The sequence below is a fragment of the Marmota flaviventris genome, chromosome 19 (assembly GCF_047511675.1).
Source record: "Marmota flaviventris isolate mMarFla1 chromosome 19, mMarFla1.hap1, whole genome shotgun sequence".
Classification (NCBI taxonomy): Eukaryota; Metazoa; Chordata; class Mammalia; order Rodentia; family Sciuridae; genus Marmota; species Marmota flaviventris.
In genome coordinates, this window is record NC_092516.1 from 27,031,736 (window position 1) to 27,048,914 (window position 17,179).

General features: G+C 48.7%; 1 protein-coding gene across 8 annotated transcripts in view; it reads right to left on the reverse strand.

The window, feature by feature from the left end:
* Positions 1-794: 794 nt before the first annotated feature.
* Gtf2i (general transcription factor IIi) overlaps positions 795-17,179 on the reverse strand; it is an 89,970-nt gene continuing 73,585 nt past the window's right edge. For all 8 annotated transcript variants that reach the window (XM_071605370.1, XM_071605368.1, XM_071605369.1 and 5 more), the window contains 14 exons: positions 17,110-17,168; positions 16,649-16,723; positions 11,966-12,067; positions 11,249-11,314; positions 10,770-10,953; positions 9,695-9,753; positions 9,329-9,409; positions 8,661-8,744; positions 7,916-8,099; positions 6,820-6,848; positions 5,490-5,531; positions 3,314-3,355; positions 2,730-2,805; positions 795-1,822 (listed from right to left, as the gene is read on the reverse strand). In XM_071605370.1, coding sequence (XP_071461471.1) covers positions 2,747-2,805; positions 3,314-3,355; positions 5,490-5,531; positions 6,820-6,848; positions 7,916-8,099; positions 8,661-8,744; positions 9,329-9,409; positions 9,695-9,753; positions 10,770-10,953; positions 11,249-11,314; positions 11,966-12,067; positions 16,649-16,723; positions 17,110-17,168 — 1,066 coding nt within the window. In that variant the 3' untranslated portion in view covers positions 795-1,822; positions 2,730-2,746. The remainder of the gene's footprint in view (positions 1,823-2,729; positions 2,806-3,313; positions 3,356-5,489; positions 5,532-6,819; positions 6,849-7,915; positions 8,100-8,660; positions 8,745-9,328; positions 9,410-9,694; positions 9,754-10,769; positions 10,954-11,248; positions 11,315-11,965; positions 12,068-16,648; positions 16,724-17,109; positions 17,169-17,179) is intronic.

Sequence of the window (17,179 nt, forward strand, 5' to 3'; positions counted from 1 at the left end):
ATAAACCTTTCTTCTTCCAAGATGGCCATCTTCAGTATTTTGTTATGGAAACAGAAAGCCAGCACAGTGTTGCTGCTGAGGGGCACACAGGCGGCCGGGAAGGGAGCTGGGCAGGCCTGCCCCTCCTCACCTGTCCAGGTCACAGAACATGCAGGAGGTTGGAGGCACTCCTCACACCTGAAGACGCAGCGGCCTGAGCCTGGGCAGACCGCTCAGGAGACACCTGTCACTAAACCCTAACGGGGCCTGCGCATAACGCACACAGGGGCAGACCTCTGGTCTCACAGGGAGGCTGCCCTGCTGTGGGACGGGGCAGCAGAGGGCACAGGGAAGGCCAAGTTAAAGGAAGATGAGATCCTCCCAGAGCAGCTGGCCTCCCCATGCGGCTGGCAGTCCCCTCCCTCTGCAGAGAGGGGTCTGGCCTACAAAGCGCTCAATGCGCAGGGGCTCCACCTGGAACCCCACCACTTGGAAGACTGGAGCAGGAAGAGCATGTGATTTCAAGACCAGCAGAAGTGAGACCCTGCCTCAAAAAACAAAACAAAACCCAAAGGAAACTGAGCACACTTACCTAAACTACGCTTCTTCCCCCATGGCTGGCACACCCCAGGGAGACTGGAGGAGGACTGGCGTGACAGAGGCCTCAGGAACACGAGGGACAGCTGTGTCCACCCACCAGGTACCACAGGCTCTAGGCAGCGCCAACCTGGCCCTCGTCCATAGATCACCTGCCACCACCCCACCCACTGGGCTCCCAGGCACTCAAAAAGACACCTCAGAAAGAAATAAGGGGGTGAGTGAAAGGCATGGATGGATTTTATTTATTACCCTATATCTACAATTTAATTTGAGGTAAAATATAAGCAACACATAAAAATGCCTATTTTGCTACCGTGTATATGATTCTCCATGTGAACATCGTGATAAGTAAAGAGAGCGCTATGCCTCCCCGCCTCCAGCTCCACAGCCGGCATCGAGACCCACTGTCTGTGAACTCCCCCCACACCAGGACTCTCCTACGTATGGCGCAGAATAGCAAGGGTGCAGAATCAATCAACCTGCTGGCCCTGCTGCCCAATGGTGCCTCAGTGTCCCACGCAGAATTAGAAAATGACAGACGGTGACAGCCCACGCCACAGATTCTGAGGCGCGGCTCGCCTGAGCGCTCAGACCCAACCCTGACTCCCAGGCTACGCTTTGGACGAAGCGTAGAAGTGGAAGAGGGATCTGCAGGCCGTCCACCCACGCTGGGCCTCTCACCGACCGTCAGGCGTCCACACGGTGGTTCTCTTCATTATGATAAAAACGCAGGAACCATGATAGATAGCTTAGGAAAAGGTCTAGTCAAATATACAGATGACTACTGTTCACTCGGCCTTCAAGGACAGCAGTGAACAAGGAGCATTTAAATGATTCTTCCAATAGAAAAACTAAAGAACTGACTATCACAGGAATTTTCTTCGCTGCAGAAGCTGAGATGTTCCCGTAGGACATATCTTCTCTCAACTGGAAAATACACACCACGCCGAAGGCTCTGCTGGATACGTCCAAACATCTGCTGAGAGTCGTCCCTGTCATTTCCCTGTCGTGTTCCCAGCATTGCTGAAATCCTTAATATACATTCCAAAGTAAACCAGCCATTCCAAATCTACAGTCACTCTGCTCTTTAATTCAATTCACAGAACTGCTGAAAAAGTAGACATTTCTATCTAAAAGTAGAAAAAAAGGTTTGTATAGAAGGTATTTCTGTTATACAAGTATATTACACAGCTTGGGGCAGTAACAGGTCCAAAAAGCTCTTCTCAACCACTGACACCTTAAGCTAAAATGAGAAAGAACAAACAAGAAGACAGGTTAATCTGATTAAAAGGAATTTCACATTCACACATATTAGAACACAGAACTGCAATTTTTGATTACAATTACTTGGACTGAAATGCACTTATGAGGTGACATGAGACCTGAAGTCTATGAATTGGCAACAAAAGACAAATTTCAATCAAGTGGCTGGATCCAATAAGTCACAGTCAGGGTCTGCACATCAGAACCAGCCACAGCTGGTTCCAGTAGCCACCAGCGCATGGACAGAGGTGGTTCAGGGGTCCAGGAGGACAGACTCCCATTTTCCTGACTCTTGGTCTAATCTACACCTAGAACAGTAAAACTGGACTTGTAACTCAACATGCAGAACTAAGAACGCACCTGAGGCTCCACCACACTCTGCAAAAACTGTTTGGTATTTTTTTTGGCATCAGGAATTAAACCCAGGGGCACTTAACCACCGAGCGACATCCCCAGTTCTTTCTATATTTTATTTAGAGACAAGGTCTTGCTAGGGTGCTTAGGGCCTCAATAAGCGGCTGAGGCTGGCTTTGAACTGGAGATCCTCCTACCTCAGCCTCCTGAGCTGTGGGAATGACAGGCATGCACCATGCACCTGGCTGACTATTACTACAAGACAGAAGTCCAGTGATAATGCCTCAGAGGAATTCCAGTGGCTGGGGGCAAATCCAGCCTTTACCTCGTTGACTCAAAGAGGGATGTCGATACAAGGAAAACCTCTGTTTTAAGCTCCTAGCTCAAACAATCCTGCAGACCTTGCACATGGCCCTGCATCCCTGAAGGTGGTGCAGCATCTCCCAGGAGAAGGAAGGACGCTGATGGGCAGATGGACATGCAGCTGGTCCGAATGGACAGGGAACAGCAGAGGGGATGCAGTGGCAACTCACCCTGGGAGGGAAGAGGTCTACCACGTGGGATCTGGTTCTTGCTTGATCTGAGAGTTTCCGTCAGTCTCCTTAATTTCTATCAGGAAAAATAATAGGGTGCTGATCAATCACTGCTAATGAAAGCCTGCCAATTACCCATCCATTCACAACTGACATGAGTTAAATTGTATATTTTATTACTTGTGTTTTCTCTACTTTTTTTGCAGGGCTTGGGATTGAACCCAGGGCCTTTGCATGCTAGGTAAGCCCTCTACCACTGAGCGACATCAACAAGCCCTTGTTACTCGTATTTTCAAAGAGAAACATCTCATTATGTCTATACACTCAATGACGACCATTAAGCACCACTTCAGTTACACAGCAGTTATTCAACTGCTCTAGAATTTACCAAAATTATCTAGGAAAACAAAGGAACAGAAGCCATGGGTCAGCTCTAAACATCTCCTGGCATAAACTACGATTCCAGTTCACTCACAAACAAAAGAACAAAACCACCACACATTTATAAGCAATTTATCATCTGTCCTAATAAAAGCCTTCAGAATCTTCAGACTTTCCCAAGTGGACCGCAACCACCCTTTTACCTTCTGTTGCTGGTACTTCCAACTGGCTTGGCTCAGCTGATTCTAAAGAGAAATACATGAAGACTTATTTTAATAGTGTTCAAAGGATGCTTTCAATTATTTAAGACTCTGGAAGGAGGACAAGGGAGAAACCTTCTAATCTTTGTAAGCAAACCACAAGCCCAAGAAGAAACCATAACCAGTGTCTGGAGATTCCACCTAAAACTATTCAACAACATTTTCAAATTCCTACTTTTCTGAGATGTGTTAATAAGTGAGAATATACAACCACACAAATGAAGTCTTCGGTAACAATTTTTTTTTAAAATGTTGATGGATCTTTATTTTATTCATCTATTTGACTGTGGTGATGAGAATCGAACCCAGGGCCTCACCGGGCTAGGCAAGTGCTGAGCCACAACCCAGCCCTTCAGAAGCATTTTTTTAAAAAAATATTTTTTTAGATGTTGATGGACCTTTATTTTATTCATTTATTTAGATGTGGTGCTGAGAATTTTGTTTTTCCCCACTTTTTTTTATTGGTTGTTCAAAACATTACAAAGCTCTTGACATATCATATTTCATACATTAGATTCAAGTTGGTTATGAACTCCCAATTTTACCCCAAATACAGATTGCAGAATCACTTCGGTTACACATCCACATTTTTACATAATGCCCTATTAGTAACTGTTGTATTCTGCTACCTTTCCTATCCTCTACTATCCCCCCTCCCCTCCCCTGGTGCTGAGAATTGAACCCATAGCCTCACACATGCTAGGCAAGTGCTCTACCACTGAGCCACAACTCCAGCCCCTAGAAGCAGTTTTTTGAGGGGGAGTGTGCTGGGAACGGAGCCCAGGGACTCATACATGCTAAGCATGCACCTGAGCAACGCACTCACAAGTAAATAACAATCTTTTTTTATTTTTGCAGTACTGTGGATTAAATCCAGGGGTGCTCTACAACTGGGCTACATCCCCAGTCCTTCCTATTTTTTGAGTTAAGGTTTCCCTAAAGTTGCTGCAGCTGTCCTTGAACTTGTTGTCCTCCTGCCTCAGCCTTCTGAGCAGCTGGGATCATAAAAAAGGGCCACCGCACCCAGCTCCAAGTAACAATCTTTTTTTTTTTGGTACCGGGGACTGAACTTAGGGGCACTCAACTGCTGAGCCACATGCCCAGCCCTATTTTGTATTTTATTTAGAGACCGGGTCTCAATGAGTTGCTTAGCGCCTTGCCGCTGCTGACGCTGGCTTTGAACTTGAGATTCTTTTTTGAATTCTTTCTTTTTAATTTTTAGTTGTAGATGGACACAATACCTGTATTTAATTTATGTACTTATTTGTATGCAGTGCTGAGGATGGAACCCAGTGCCTCACACCTGCTAGGCAAGCGTCCTGCCCCGGAGCCCAGCTGGCACCAATCCTGATGTGGCTGTGAACAGGGAGCAGGAAGCTCCTTCTGTTTTCCATCCATTCTTCCCTGGGTTGCCTTCAATAAAAGCTTTTCATTACTTTCAACAATCTCAACAGTAGCAGCCACTCCCCATTTTTGAGGAAATTCAAAAAGACAACTCCTACCCGAAACAAGCTGGCTCACTGATTTGCAGCAAGTGCCAGAAAGTGCCAGCAGGAGACAGGTAGGTGGCACATGCCTGTGACTCCAGTGACTTGGGAGACTGGGGGAGGGGGATCTCAAGCTCCAGGACAGCCTGAGTAAAAAGACGACTCTTTCACCCTGACATTTCCTTCCACTCCCCACACCTTTCGGTTCATGACCTTGCACCTGACCCAGGACAGTGGGCTCAAACAATTTGTGGCCCCCAGTTTTCAGTCAGGACCCGCAGCTTGAATTAGTGGAGAGAGGGGGGGGGGGGAGAGAGAGAGAGAGAGAGAGAGAGAGAGAGAGAGAGAGAGAGAAAGAGAGAGAAGAGAGAAGAAAGAGAGGAGAGAGAGAAGAAAGAGAGGAGAGAGAGAATGTGTGTGTGTGTGTGTGTGTGAGTTTTTCACACACGCTTGGTGAGCACTTTGTCCCTGAGCCTGAGCCCCAGCCCCAGCTGTGAAAATGTTCTGGGCTTCCAAACACAGGTGTCCAGAAAACCCAGACGGTGTGTGTGTCACACTGCAGAACCGACAGCAGGCCGCAGCTCCAGGGAGCTGCCCAGGCGGGGGATGTTCTGTCCCACGGCTCCTCTTACCTTGGATCACAGGGCCTTCTGACTCGTTCTGATCAACCAACTCTGAAAAAAGAAGCAGAGAGTTCAGACAACAACTGAGTAACACCCAGTCACATCTGACGGGTCCACGGGTACAACTCTGCCACGTGACGAGAAAGAACAGTGATTAAAGATTCCGGTATATTCCACCAAACCACGAATGTCACAGTAACAACCACAGAACTCCAGTGCCCACTGCTGTACGAGGATGAGCACAGATCCATGCCCTTTCAACCCAGTTGGGGCAGGCAGCTAGAGACATGCTGTTCCTTGGCTCTTAAACATCATACGAGGGACAGATGAACTGAGATCCATAAAAAGAATCAAAGGGGAAATCACTGTGGGATTCCCTCAAATGGCAAGGGTCCCAGTGTGACCAGAGCTGAGGTCAAGAAGGCAGATACTAACACTGCCCAGCAGAAGGCACACTGAGGGGGCTCGACAGGAGAGGAACTCGGAGCTTCCATCAGGAGCCAGCGAGGACATTATGACTAAGTCACACTCAAAGCCCAGAAGGCGAAGAGCCAGAACCCATGCCCCCACCAGGGGAGGCCACTCTGCAAAGCAGGTGCAACAGCCCCAGCTGCTCAGTTTCCAGGTGACGGTGACCCACAGAGCGCAGCCCTGGGGTGGCTGGCTTCTAGGGAGTGAACACAGAGCAGATGGAGCTCGGGAGAGAACAGCGACTCTAATCAGAAAAGATGGAGACACTCTGAGGGTCTCAGAAAAGAATGGTCACCACGTTGACAACCTGCAGCGATGAAGTCACAGCACAGCGCAGAACAGACCAGCAGAACCACAGTGCTCTGAGCACTCCTGACGACATGGACACAGGGCACTGGGAGGACACCCACCTTTGTCTACTGAGCAACATGCGAGCCCACGTGGGCAAGTCAAGTCACAGTTTGTGGCCTATGCTGTCAGTGACATCCTGCCTTGCGGTCTGTGACACCACACCCAGACGCTGAGGGTTGGGCACCTACTTATGGCCTCCGCTGCAAAGCTTTCCTTATGGAGCCAGTCAGTGAACAGTCAGGCCACACCACCCTGCTGCGCCCGCTCAGCTCTGCGCCCACCATGGGGGTACCCAACATGGCCGCACCACGCAGGCTCACTGACCCACTTTAAATTGTTTACGTACCATGAATAAGTCATTTAAATCTGAAACCTCCAAAATGGGGTCTATCCTGTCACTCATGACCAAGCTTGCCGAGGGTTAAAACAGTAAGAAACGCGCCCCACTGAGCACCCACCACCCACCACCAACTCCAGGATCCCGGCAACATACCACTAGAATCTGTGAGATACTCACGGTTATTAATCACGAGTCCAGGAAATGGTCTAAAGAGAGAAACAAATCACATATTTTAACAGTATAAGAATACCTGTACATTCAACTAATACTTAACCTGTGTCACTAATTATCCACTACTTTTAATCTTTTAGAAGAGATGGGTGTGACAGGCACAGTGGCGTACACCTGTAATGCCAATGACTCCTGAGGCTGAGGCAGGAGGATCACAAGTTCAAGGCCAGCCTCAGTAACTTCGTGAGGCCCTGTCTCAAAATAGAAGATAAAAAAGGACAGGGGACGTGGTTCCAATGCCTAGTTTAACCAAAAAAAAAAAAAAAAAGCAGCACATACTTGCGCGCGTGTGTCAGGCATACGTGTGCAGGAACACACACACCACTGTCATAAAATGCTCCACTTAAGTGGAGACAGCAAAAATATGAGCAGAGACAGGAACAGAGAACCCAGTGATGGCTACTGGGAAGGCGTTGCTCAGTCTCTGGCTGCTCAGGACATGAGTGCAGGAAAAAAGGCCCAGAGGGCCTGGGGCCTGCCCTCAGGAACCTGCGTTGCCAGAGACAGGGCTGTGGCATCGAGTGATGGGCTGAGGTGGCTAGGAGGGAGGGGCTCACTGTGGGGTAAGCACAACAAGGAGCTGGCGCTCTAGAAGGGACGACATCACCCCATCTCGCAGGGGGAGAAACAGAAGTGACGTGGCTACAAATGGCTGGTTTGAGCCCAGACCGTCTGCCTTCACAAGGACACGCCAACATGGTGACACTGCAGGCCTCGTGGGCCCCAGTGTCTCCCTGCCAGCTACGCACACTTCCCACTGTAGCAGGAGAGCAGACAGAGGGCATGCAGAGATGGCAGGTGGGATGGTGGATACAGGCCTCCTGTGATCTGCCAATGGCTTGCCTAAGAACTGGAGAGGAAGCCAGCACAGGGACAGGGCACCGGTCTGCCTGCTCGAGGCTCTGGGATTGATGCCCAGCACTGTTAAAACAAACACCCATTGCTCCTCACTCTGGACCCCACACAACTCATGGGGCAGGGACATGTCTCAGCCTGGCCATCTCTAGACTTGCCCCTGTGACTAAGCAGGGACCCCACTTACCTAATGACTGTGAACTTGATGAACTCAGCAGAATCTAAGATCCTCCTCATGGAGCTTATCTCCAGGTAGCTGGGGGCTTTGAAGGACACCCCGGGGGGCATGCCATCCACCACCACGCACCCAGGGTTGATGGTAATCTTCCTGTAGGGCACCTTCACAGGGAAGCCCATGCCGATAGCTTCGCCTGTAACGAGGCAGCAAGAAGCAGAGGACCTCATACCTGACGCCGACTTTAAGAGCACAAAGTAGTATGCGCTGCCAAGGCCACCCTGTCTGCTAAGTTCTCTGTATTCAGCAAACAAACAGGAGCCTTGGTTTTATTAACTTTGATACAGACCATTAATAGAACAACACAATAAAAATTCTTATTGGAGCAATTTTTAAAATTTTACTTCTTTTTTTTTTAAAGATTTTTTTAAATTTTATTTTAGTTGTAGTTGGACACAACACCTTTATTCCGCTTATTTATTTTTATATGGTGCTGAGGATAGAACCCAGGGTCCCACACGTGCCAGGCGAGCGCTCTACCACTGAGCCACAACCCCAGCCCCAATTTTACTTCTTTTCCATCAGGAGGTTATGACTACATGACAATGGTCTACTGAACAGACCTTCTTAAAACACAACCTCCAGACCGGGGAGTAGCTCAGGGGAGAGCACCCTGGGGTTCAATCTCCAGTACCGGGGGTCGGGAGGGAGGGAGATCCCTGGTTTACTGCAAACTATCTCACGATACAACACCCACCGAATTTCCGACTGAAGAGGTCGTTCACTTGCTCGCGCAGCTGTCTTGCTTTCTCAACTTTTGACAGTCTCTCATTGTCATCATCTGAAAACAGTCCAGAGAAAACTCAAAATTTAAAAATGCACTTTTAATTTCAAGTAGATCACGAGGAGCTCTGTTAGTCTCTGCAGCACTTCAGTCCTGTGAACAAGTTACAACCCGAACTGAAAATAACTGAAAGTGCTGCGTCCCTATTCCAATGATGACAGGTGCTGTGCAGGGCAGAGGGACACAAGAAAAGCCCCAAGTGTGCAGCCTAGAGGTACCGACAAGGCATGGGACCCGAGCCCTGGACCTCCTCTTGGGAAGCAGCAGCCTTATCGCCAAGCCTCTAGACATGACCTGAAGGGCCACAGGTGGTCATGATGCATGGCAATGCCACATGGCCCAAAAGTACACTTTCATCTAATAGAAGATCATTTTTTGACTGAGAGGCGGGAGCTGGGGCAGGCAGGCAAAGCACAGAGCACAGTACTGGTTGAGGGTCTCTGCAGGACCTGGGGACACAAGGCGACCTGTAGGATGTGGGACCTCCCTGAGTGACTAGGACAAGTCCCATTAACCTGCGCTCAGAGACCCGGAAAAGCCACACAGACCCACAAACCACGATGAAGGCAGAGAAAGGATACCTGGAATTGTCACTTGAATGATGTTCAGATCCTCCACACCTGACGCAGTTGTGTTAACATTGGGTGACGAATTTATTTTTCCTTAGGATGAAAATTTAAGATTAGAGATTAAGGAGAACAAACAGCACCAACGTTTTCTCTAGGGACCTGAAGGTGAGGAGCTCCCCTCCGGCAGATGGCACAGGGCCTCGGGCCTCAGGCAAGCTTCCCCCCTCCAGCCACGCTCTGAGTTCCACCCGGGTTTGACCATTCCCACTACGGCATGTTCTCGTTGCGAGCACTGCCACTCAGCACTTGATCTGAAAGACCCCGAAACCAACACCCGCCCTGTGGGGAGAGCACTGCGGCCATCCCAGGGACACTCACTGGGCGGGCTCTTGGAGGAGGAGGTACTCTCCTTGATCGCCGTCTCAAACATCTCTGGTCTACAAGCAAGAGAGAAAACATGGCTAACCCAGGGTAAAAGTCATCACCGAAGATTAAATAAGATTTTAGAAGCCCTGTGCAAGCAGATTCAGCTCCTAACCATAAACAGAAACAATGTGGTTCCATGAAGAATACATCTCAAAAAGCCCAATAACACCTGAGTTGACACCCGCCCATCCCTCTGCTCGAACCCATTAGTGTCCTAGTTTGACTTTGCATTCTTCCCATGCTGGGGGCATGTCCATGAGAGAATCAGGGCAAGGTGTGAGAATGAAAACAGGAAAAGCCCCAAGTGTGCAGCCTAGAGACACCGACAAGCCTTGGACCCGAACCCTGCACCTCCTCTTGGGAAGTAGCAGCCTTATTGCCAAGCCTCTAGGACAGGGCCTAAAGGGCAGCGAACGGTCATGAAGTGTGGCGACGCCAGCTCTGATTGACATGGCAAAACCATGTGGCCCAAAAGTACACTTGTACCTAGTAGGACTTCATTTTTGGGACTAAACTCAGGGGCACGTGACCACTGACCCACATCCCCAGCCCTATTTTGTATTTTATTTAGAGACAGGGTCTTGCTGAGTTGCTTAGTGCCTCACTTTTGCTGAAGCTGGCTTTGAATTCATGATCCTCCTGCCTCAGCCTCTCAAACTGCTGGGGAGGCTGTTATATAAATGTACATCAATAATTCTAATTATTCCCATCTATTTCATTTAGCCTAATTAATTCATAGATGGTCAGGCAAACATAGGTGAAGTTAAAAATACTGTTTAAGTTGCAGGGGAAAAAAGACCTTTGAAAAACTGAACCACTGGTAAGAGTCAGCAGCACCACCCCGTAGAAACCTGAGTGTAAGCACCTTCTGGTAGAGGACCTGCTCCCTCTCTGTACCTTGGTAACTCACTAAGGAAAAGGCAAGCTGCATGAAAGGAGGCTGGAGGACTATTTTGACCTTGGTATCAGAGTCCCAGCACAAAGGGGAAACCATGTGCCTGTCCCTGGCTTCACTGTGTTTGCTTACTTCTTAATGATGAATTTGATCTTGGCCTTGTTGCGCAGTATCTTCTCCAGCCTCGGAATGCCAAAGGTAGAGGGCCTTCGGAAGGGCACGCCCTCGGGTAGGCCTTCCACATAGAAGTCCTCCGGGAAAGACTCGAACAATGCAAACGGCACCTTCACCGCCTGCTTAAGGCCAAGAGCTTCACCTGTGGGACGCACAGGACAGACAGTTCGCACCTCTCCCCTGCACACTACCCACCTTCAGCTCTAGGGATGCACTGTGAGCATTTCACAGACACTGAAGCCATCTTTACTCAAAAACACAACTTAGTTTTAGAAAGCATCCTTTGATGTCTTGCAAGGTGCTCAGTAAAATGTTAGAAACTGAAACTTGGAAAACCCACAGATTTCCAGAGATAATAACACTTAATAACTCTGCTCCCTGTCTTAGATTTATCGAAAGCTACTTTATATTTCAGTAAGGTTTCAAAATGAACCTACCGCATTTTTCATTGAAAAGATTCTCGACCTTCTGCTTCAGGTCCGTGATCTTGGCGTTCCAGGCCTCTGCAGAGAAACACGTGGTTAGAGTGTCGTTCACGGTCACAGACAGGGTTGCTCACCTTTCACTGTGCAGCTTTAGGAGGCACAAAGTAAACAGTCCTCAGTTTCTAACATGTCCCAGGCTGGCAGCACGCCCACCCTGCTACACTACAGAAGTGTTCGACTGCAACACTGACACCCTGGCTGAAATGACATGCACTGAAATAAACAAGAAATGAACCCATTCCCAATACAGCGTCTATCGAGCACAGGTGAGGAGCTGACGCCGATGGTCCACACAACTGCAACGTGGGAAGGCAGAGCTGTCTCTGTTTTACAAATGGCAGCCGAGAAGCGGAGGCCCAGAAAGCTAGCTTTAGACAGCCGAGTTCCAGCCCTTCCCGATGCTCGACTTGGAGGTGGTTTAAGATCACAGCAACCGAGAAGGTACGGCCAAACTGCCATCATAAGGGCCTCACCTGCTGCCCGACACACGTCCTTTAAGGCCAGACTAGACATGTGGGTGATCAGCAGTGTGAGCTCACACCCAGGTCAGACAGTTGGCAACCTTCGTCATGGCCGGTGCTAACTTACCAGAAAAAGCAGTGGGTCACCTGGACCAAGAGGCATTCCTTTGTGTAATGCAGCGAAGTGAGAAAACCACAACACACTTACCAAAGGAAAACTCTCTCCCACGAGGCTTGAAGGGAACGTTGGAGCCATTAGTCTGGGTGGGAGTTCGAACGGCAGAGGTCTGAGGATTATTGTTGTTAGAGCCTGAAGGAAAGTCAAGAAAAACCATGACTAGCATCTGATTAATCCTACTATGTAGTACCTCTGGTCCAGTCCAGCCTATGCCAGAAACAGCCAAGTCTGGACGACAATGGCAATGACTGCTGGTCATAGCCCGTCTCTGCTCCCTCCCTACCACCTGGCACTTCTCAGACATCTACCCAGACACTGCCCAGCTCACCCACGTGTCCCTGCTCAGGAGGCTGAGGCAGGGGGATCGTGTGAGCCCCGGCTCAGGAAGGAGTGCGAGTGAAGTGTCTGACAGGCTATGTGTGGTGCACGCACACAGTGGTGCTCCCTGGAGGAGCGTCTGCCACCAGGGACCAACACACAGCAAGGAGCACCGAGGACACGCGGAAGCAGGGTCCCCACATACCACAGGTGGGCACAGAAGAGATGCAGCTGACGCTGTAGGTCCTTGGAAAATGCAGAACTTACCAAGGACGCCCGTCCACCTCTGGCCACATTACCAGAGAACTGATGGTAGGACCAGAACAGGAAGCAGAACAGGGCTTTGTACACCTCGGTGCACGGAAGCTGCATTTTTTTTTTTTTAAACTTATGAACTGTTTCTTTCTGGAATTTTCCAGTTAATATTTTTGGACCATGGTTAACCATAGGTAACAGAAACTGAGTAAAGAAAAACCGCAAGGAGAACAGGTATGCAGGACAGACCTGCACGGGCCAGCACGCCCCCGTCCCGCACCAACCAGCGCTGCAACTCAGTCAAGGCTGCAGGACCCGAAAGGTCATCTACGAAACCAGGTACTGGCCACGTGGTCCCAGGGACCACTTTTCTAGCCATGTCTCACAGAGGCACAGAGCCAGAGGGGCCGGCAGAGGAGCACGGCAGGGCCGCACACAGTGGGCGTCACCATTGCCTGCGCTTTCTCTCTTGCTCGGGTCCCAACCTCTCACATCTAGTCTTACTTGTTCTGAAAAAAACCAAGTTATTTTGTATATTTGCTATTCTTTATTAATGTTCAGTTTTTATGGAATTTCTGAGACATAATATTTGTGTGTGGGGTGTAGCCAGGTGACAGGGACACGGCGTGGAAAACCCAGCCAGGGCACAAAACCTCCAGCTCCTGGGCAGGGGTCTTCTGTGGGGAGCGTCCCAATACCCCAGCCTGAAATACAATCCTGAAACACGCCCTGGATTCTTCTCACCAAGCGTTACCCACAGGACTGGGCGGAGGCTCAGCAGCAGGGCACTTGCCTAGTGTGCGCAAGGCCTGGTTCAAGCCACCCCACAGCCACGCTGTCCTGCTACAGAACACAGAACCCAGGTCTCCTCTCACCACTTTAATGCCTGTACTGAAGCCGGCAGCCAGCACCTCCCTTCCACACAGCAAGGACACGAGGCGCCCCCCTCCTGCACTTGGCCTGTTTTGCCCAACACGAGGAATTCCACTCCTCCTCGTCACTGCACATGGCAGGACTTCACTCTTTTTGCGGCCCAGTATTCCCCATGATGGGACAGTACCACAGCACACGGCTCACAACCCTTGTCAGGGACAGGCCTCAGGGGGAGAGTTGGAGTTGATGTCACAGGTCAAGGTTCAGCTGGGAGAGGTCAGGTGCTCTGGCGAAAAGGACACAATGACATGAACGTACTGAATGCTGCAGAAGTACACGCGTGGAGAAGTGGCCACACTGGTAAGCTCTGTGCTGTGTATTGATCACCACAATTTTTTTTTTTTTTAACGGAGGAAGAAAAATGGAGGACAGGTAGACAGCCCAGCCCAGAGGAGCCTCCAAACAGGAGGCCGAACCCTGGGCCAGAGACATGCTGCTCGGGTCCATCCACGCGGAACATCAGGTAGAAAATAAAAGAGCAGCCGGTGGCTGGCGGCTGTGCGGAAAGTGAGGAGGGACAGCCAGTGGAGTGGTCAGAGGCCTCTGGAGCCAGCTCTGGAGTCATAGTGAGATAACACATAATTGGCCCACTTGAACCACCAAACAGGGAGACTTCACAGCAAACAAATGCCATCTCAATTTTTTAAAAACTTGAAGCATTCAACACTACGCTTAGTCCTGTTTTATAGAGCACGAAAAATTGAGTTTAAATAATTCTCCAGAGAATCCTAGGTCTGAATTCAATCTCTATATATTCCTTTCTTTTTTTTTAAGAGAGAGAGAGAGAGAGAGAATTTTTGATATTTATTTTTTAGTTCCACGAGCTGTGTTTCTCTATTTTTCTGGCCAAGAGTTTACAATTAAGTAAGCTTTGTTTCAACAGGATGAACAGACAAAAGCTAAAAACCACACGCCAGAGTGACATCCAGAAGCCTACCTACTGTTACAAATCAATCTTTTTTTTTTTGACTGGGAATTGAAGCACTGAGCCACACCCCAGTCCTATTTTTTATTTAGAGACAGCATGTCACTGAGTTGCTTAGGGCCTGCCAAGGTGCTGAGGCTGGCTTTGAACTCACGATCCTCCTGCCTCAGCCTGCAGAGCCACTGGGATTAGAGGCATGCGCCTCTGCGCCTGGCTATGCATCAACCCATCTCCCCAGGCAGTGCCTACACACGGGGGCATGTCCACAGCCCGCTTCACTTTTTCCCAAACTTACATTTAACACCCAGAGGTTAATCCATTCTAGCCATAGCACCAGCACAGCACCCAGTGAATTTACACTGGAGTCAGAGGGATAGAAACAAATGGTGAACTGGAATGCCCTTGAGGGCAGCTGTCCTCCCTGTCCCGAGCCTTTCTTGGTGTCCTCAGTGTTTTTAAATGAGACTTTTCAACTCACCTAGGGCTCATTGCTTGAGAAATACACATGGCTGTTTATATTTCTGCCCTTTCTGCTCTTGTAGAGCACCTTGCCTTGTCCCCAGGGATGTATCACTCAACACCAGGCCTGTAGCTGCACTCACCACCTCACCTGTCCTCCTCCGTTTCTTCTCTTTTTCTCACTGTAACCACTAATGTAGCCTCCTTCAGTGGCCTTCCTCACCAACACATCACTGGTACATGGCAGGGACCAGTCGCCTCAGAGGCCCCGGTGCTGTGACCTGGAGCCAGATGGCCCAGGCCCGCAGGCACTGGGATAGTGAGCACAGCTGGGAACAGCACATGCGCATGCTCCCAGAGGGAGCACTATCTCTCCAGACTGTGGACCTGGCCAGTTGGCACTTCCCTCCAAGGAAGGCCTGCTGTGTGCCCTGCCTGGTGATAATCCTCTCCTGTCTCCCTGTGCACTCGTGTTCCCCGAGGCACTGTCATGGCTCACAGGGCACAAGCCGTGGTGAACTCAGGCCTAGGTCTGCCTGGTGGCCCGAGTGTGTCACTTTAATAAGGAACAGCACATGCACTTTCAAAGCAGTCACGAGTTCCTTCAGGGAAAGAAAGGTCATGTGTGCAGGACAGATCGCCTTCAGATTGATCCAAAAGGAGAAAGAGGACTGAGTCTATTTGTGATTCTGGGCATTTGTGAACACAAATTTTTAATCTGGTAATGGTGAACATGAATGAACTGTGCAGGATGCCTGATGTCCTTCATGTGAGAAAACAGGTCCTCAGTGTGCTGGAGACCTAAACGGGGACCCATGCTCCGCTTGATAGCAGCACTTTCTTTGTTTTTTTAAATATCTGTAGTTGTGGATGGACAAAATACCGTTATGTAATTTTATGTGGTGCTGAGGATCAAACCCAGGGCCCTACACATGTGTGGGAAGCGCTCTACTACCGAGTCACAATCGCAGCGCCGATGGCAGCACTTTTAAAAAAAATTATTATTATTAATTTTTTAAGTGGACACAATATCTTTATTTTTCATTTATGTGGTGCTGAGGATCAAACTCAGTGCCTTAAGCATGCTAGCCAAGCACTCTCCCACTGAGCCAAACCCCAACCCCATGCAGCAATTTCTTAATGCAAAACTGAAAACTCAGGCCTGGTGCAGGGGCACACGTCTGTAATCCAGCAGCTCAGGAGGCTGAGGCAAGAGGATCACAAGTTCAAAGCCAGCCTCAGCAAAAAGTGAGGCGTGAAGCAACTCAGTGAGACCCTGTCTCTAAATAAAATACAAAACAAGTCTGGGATGTGGCTCAGTGGTTAATGCCCCTGGGATCAATCCCTGGTACCAAAACAACAACAAAAAATAAAAACCCAGGACAAAAAGAATCCTCCCAATGCAGTTATTTCCTTCTCATTAATGCAGAGGCAGCAGGCAACACTCCTGCGTACCAGCGGCTGAGGAACACATACGGTGCTTTGTTGAGTATTTTAACACCATGGAAATGAGAAGACAAGAGACCCAGTTGGAGCAGAAAGAAGAAAGGCAACTTGAGGGCATAGTAAAAACTATTTTATTCCAAAGCACTACTACTTAAACCATCCCTAAATTTCCCTGAAAAAAAAAAAAAAGGCAGAAAGAGGGTGAAAAAGATAAGGGAAAAACTCCATGTGCTACTGTCTCCATTTTTTATTTTAATTAAAAAACATTCTGAAATTGACCAGGTCTATAAAAACTCATTTGCATAAAACTACAACCAGTGAACTCACATAACTAGTACACTGCAGAATCAACAGAACTTGCCAAGGAATGGCCTTACCTTCCACCGTGACCTCAATTTCAGGAACCTTTGAGTTACTTCCAGGGCTCCGTGGTCTTTTAGGGGACTGCAATGCTGTAAAATAAGACACGATTACTTTTGTATATTGTTTAAAAAAATTATAGAAGGGGATGCTTCATAAAAGCAGAGTATTAAAATTCATACAGTTTGGTTCTTTTCAAAGAAACCTGAAGAATTAAACTGGTAGTGTAATCCTCCATTGAGTCTCAACAAAGCTGTGGAAACACGAATGAAGGAGGATTGCAAACATGACATTTTCAATGAAATGTAAAGAAAAAAGAAAAAGAGAGAGAGAAAGAACAAGAGGAACATTAAATAAAATACCTAAATGACAAATAAACCAAACCCCACAAGATGGTGCATGCTCAAGTATGACATAAGGAAATTGACAAGGAAGGTTCCAGAGCACTGAGCGCGGGGAAGAGCCACGCGCCTCTTACCTTTAGTGTTTACTTTGCCGGCCATTCCAGGAGGCAGGTAAGAAACGACCAGCTCAGGTCTGGAAAGAAA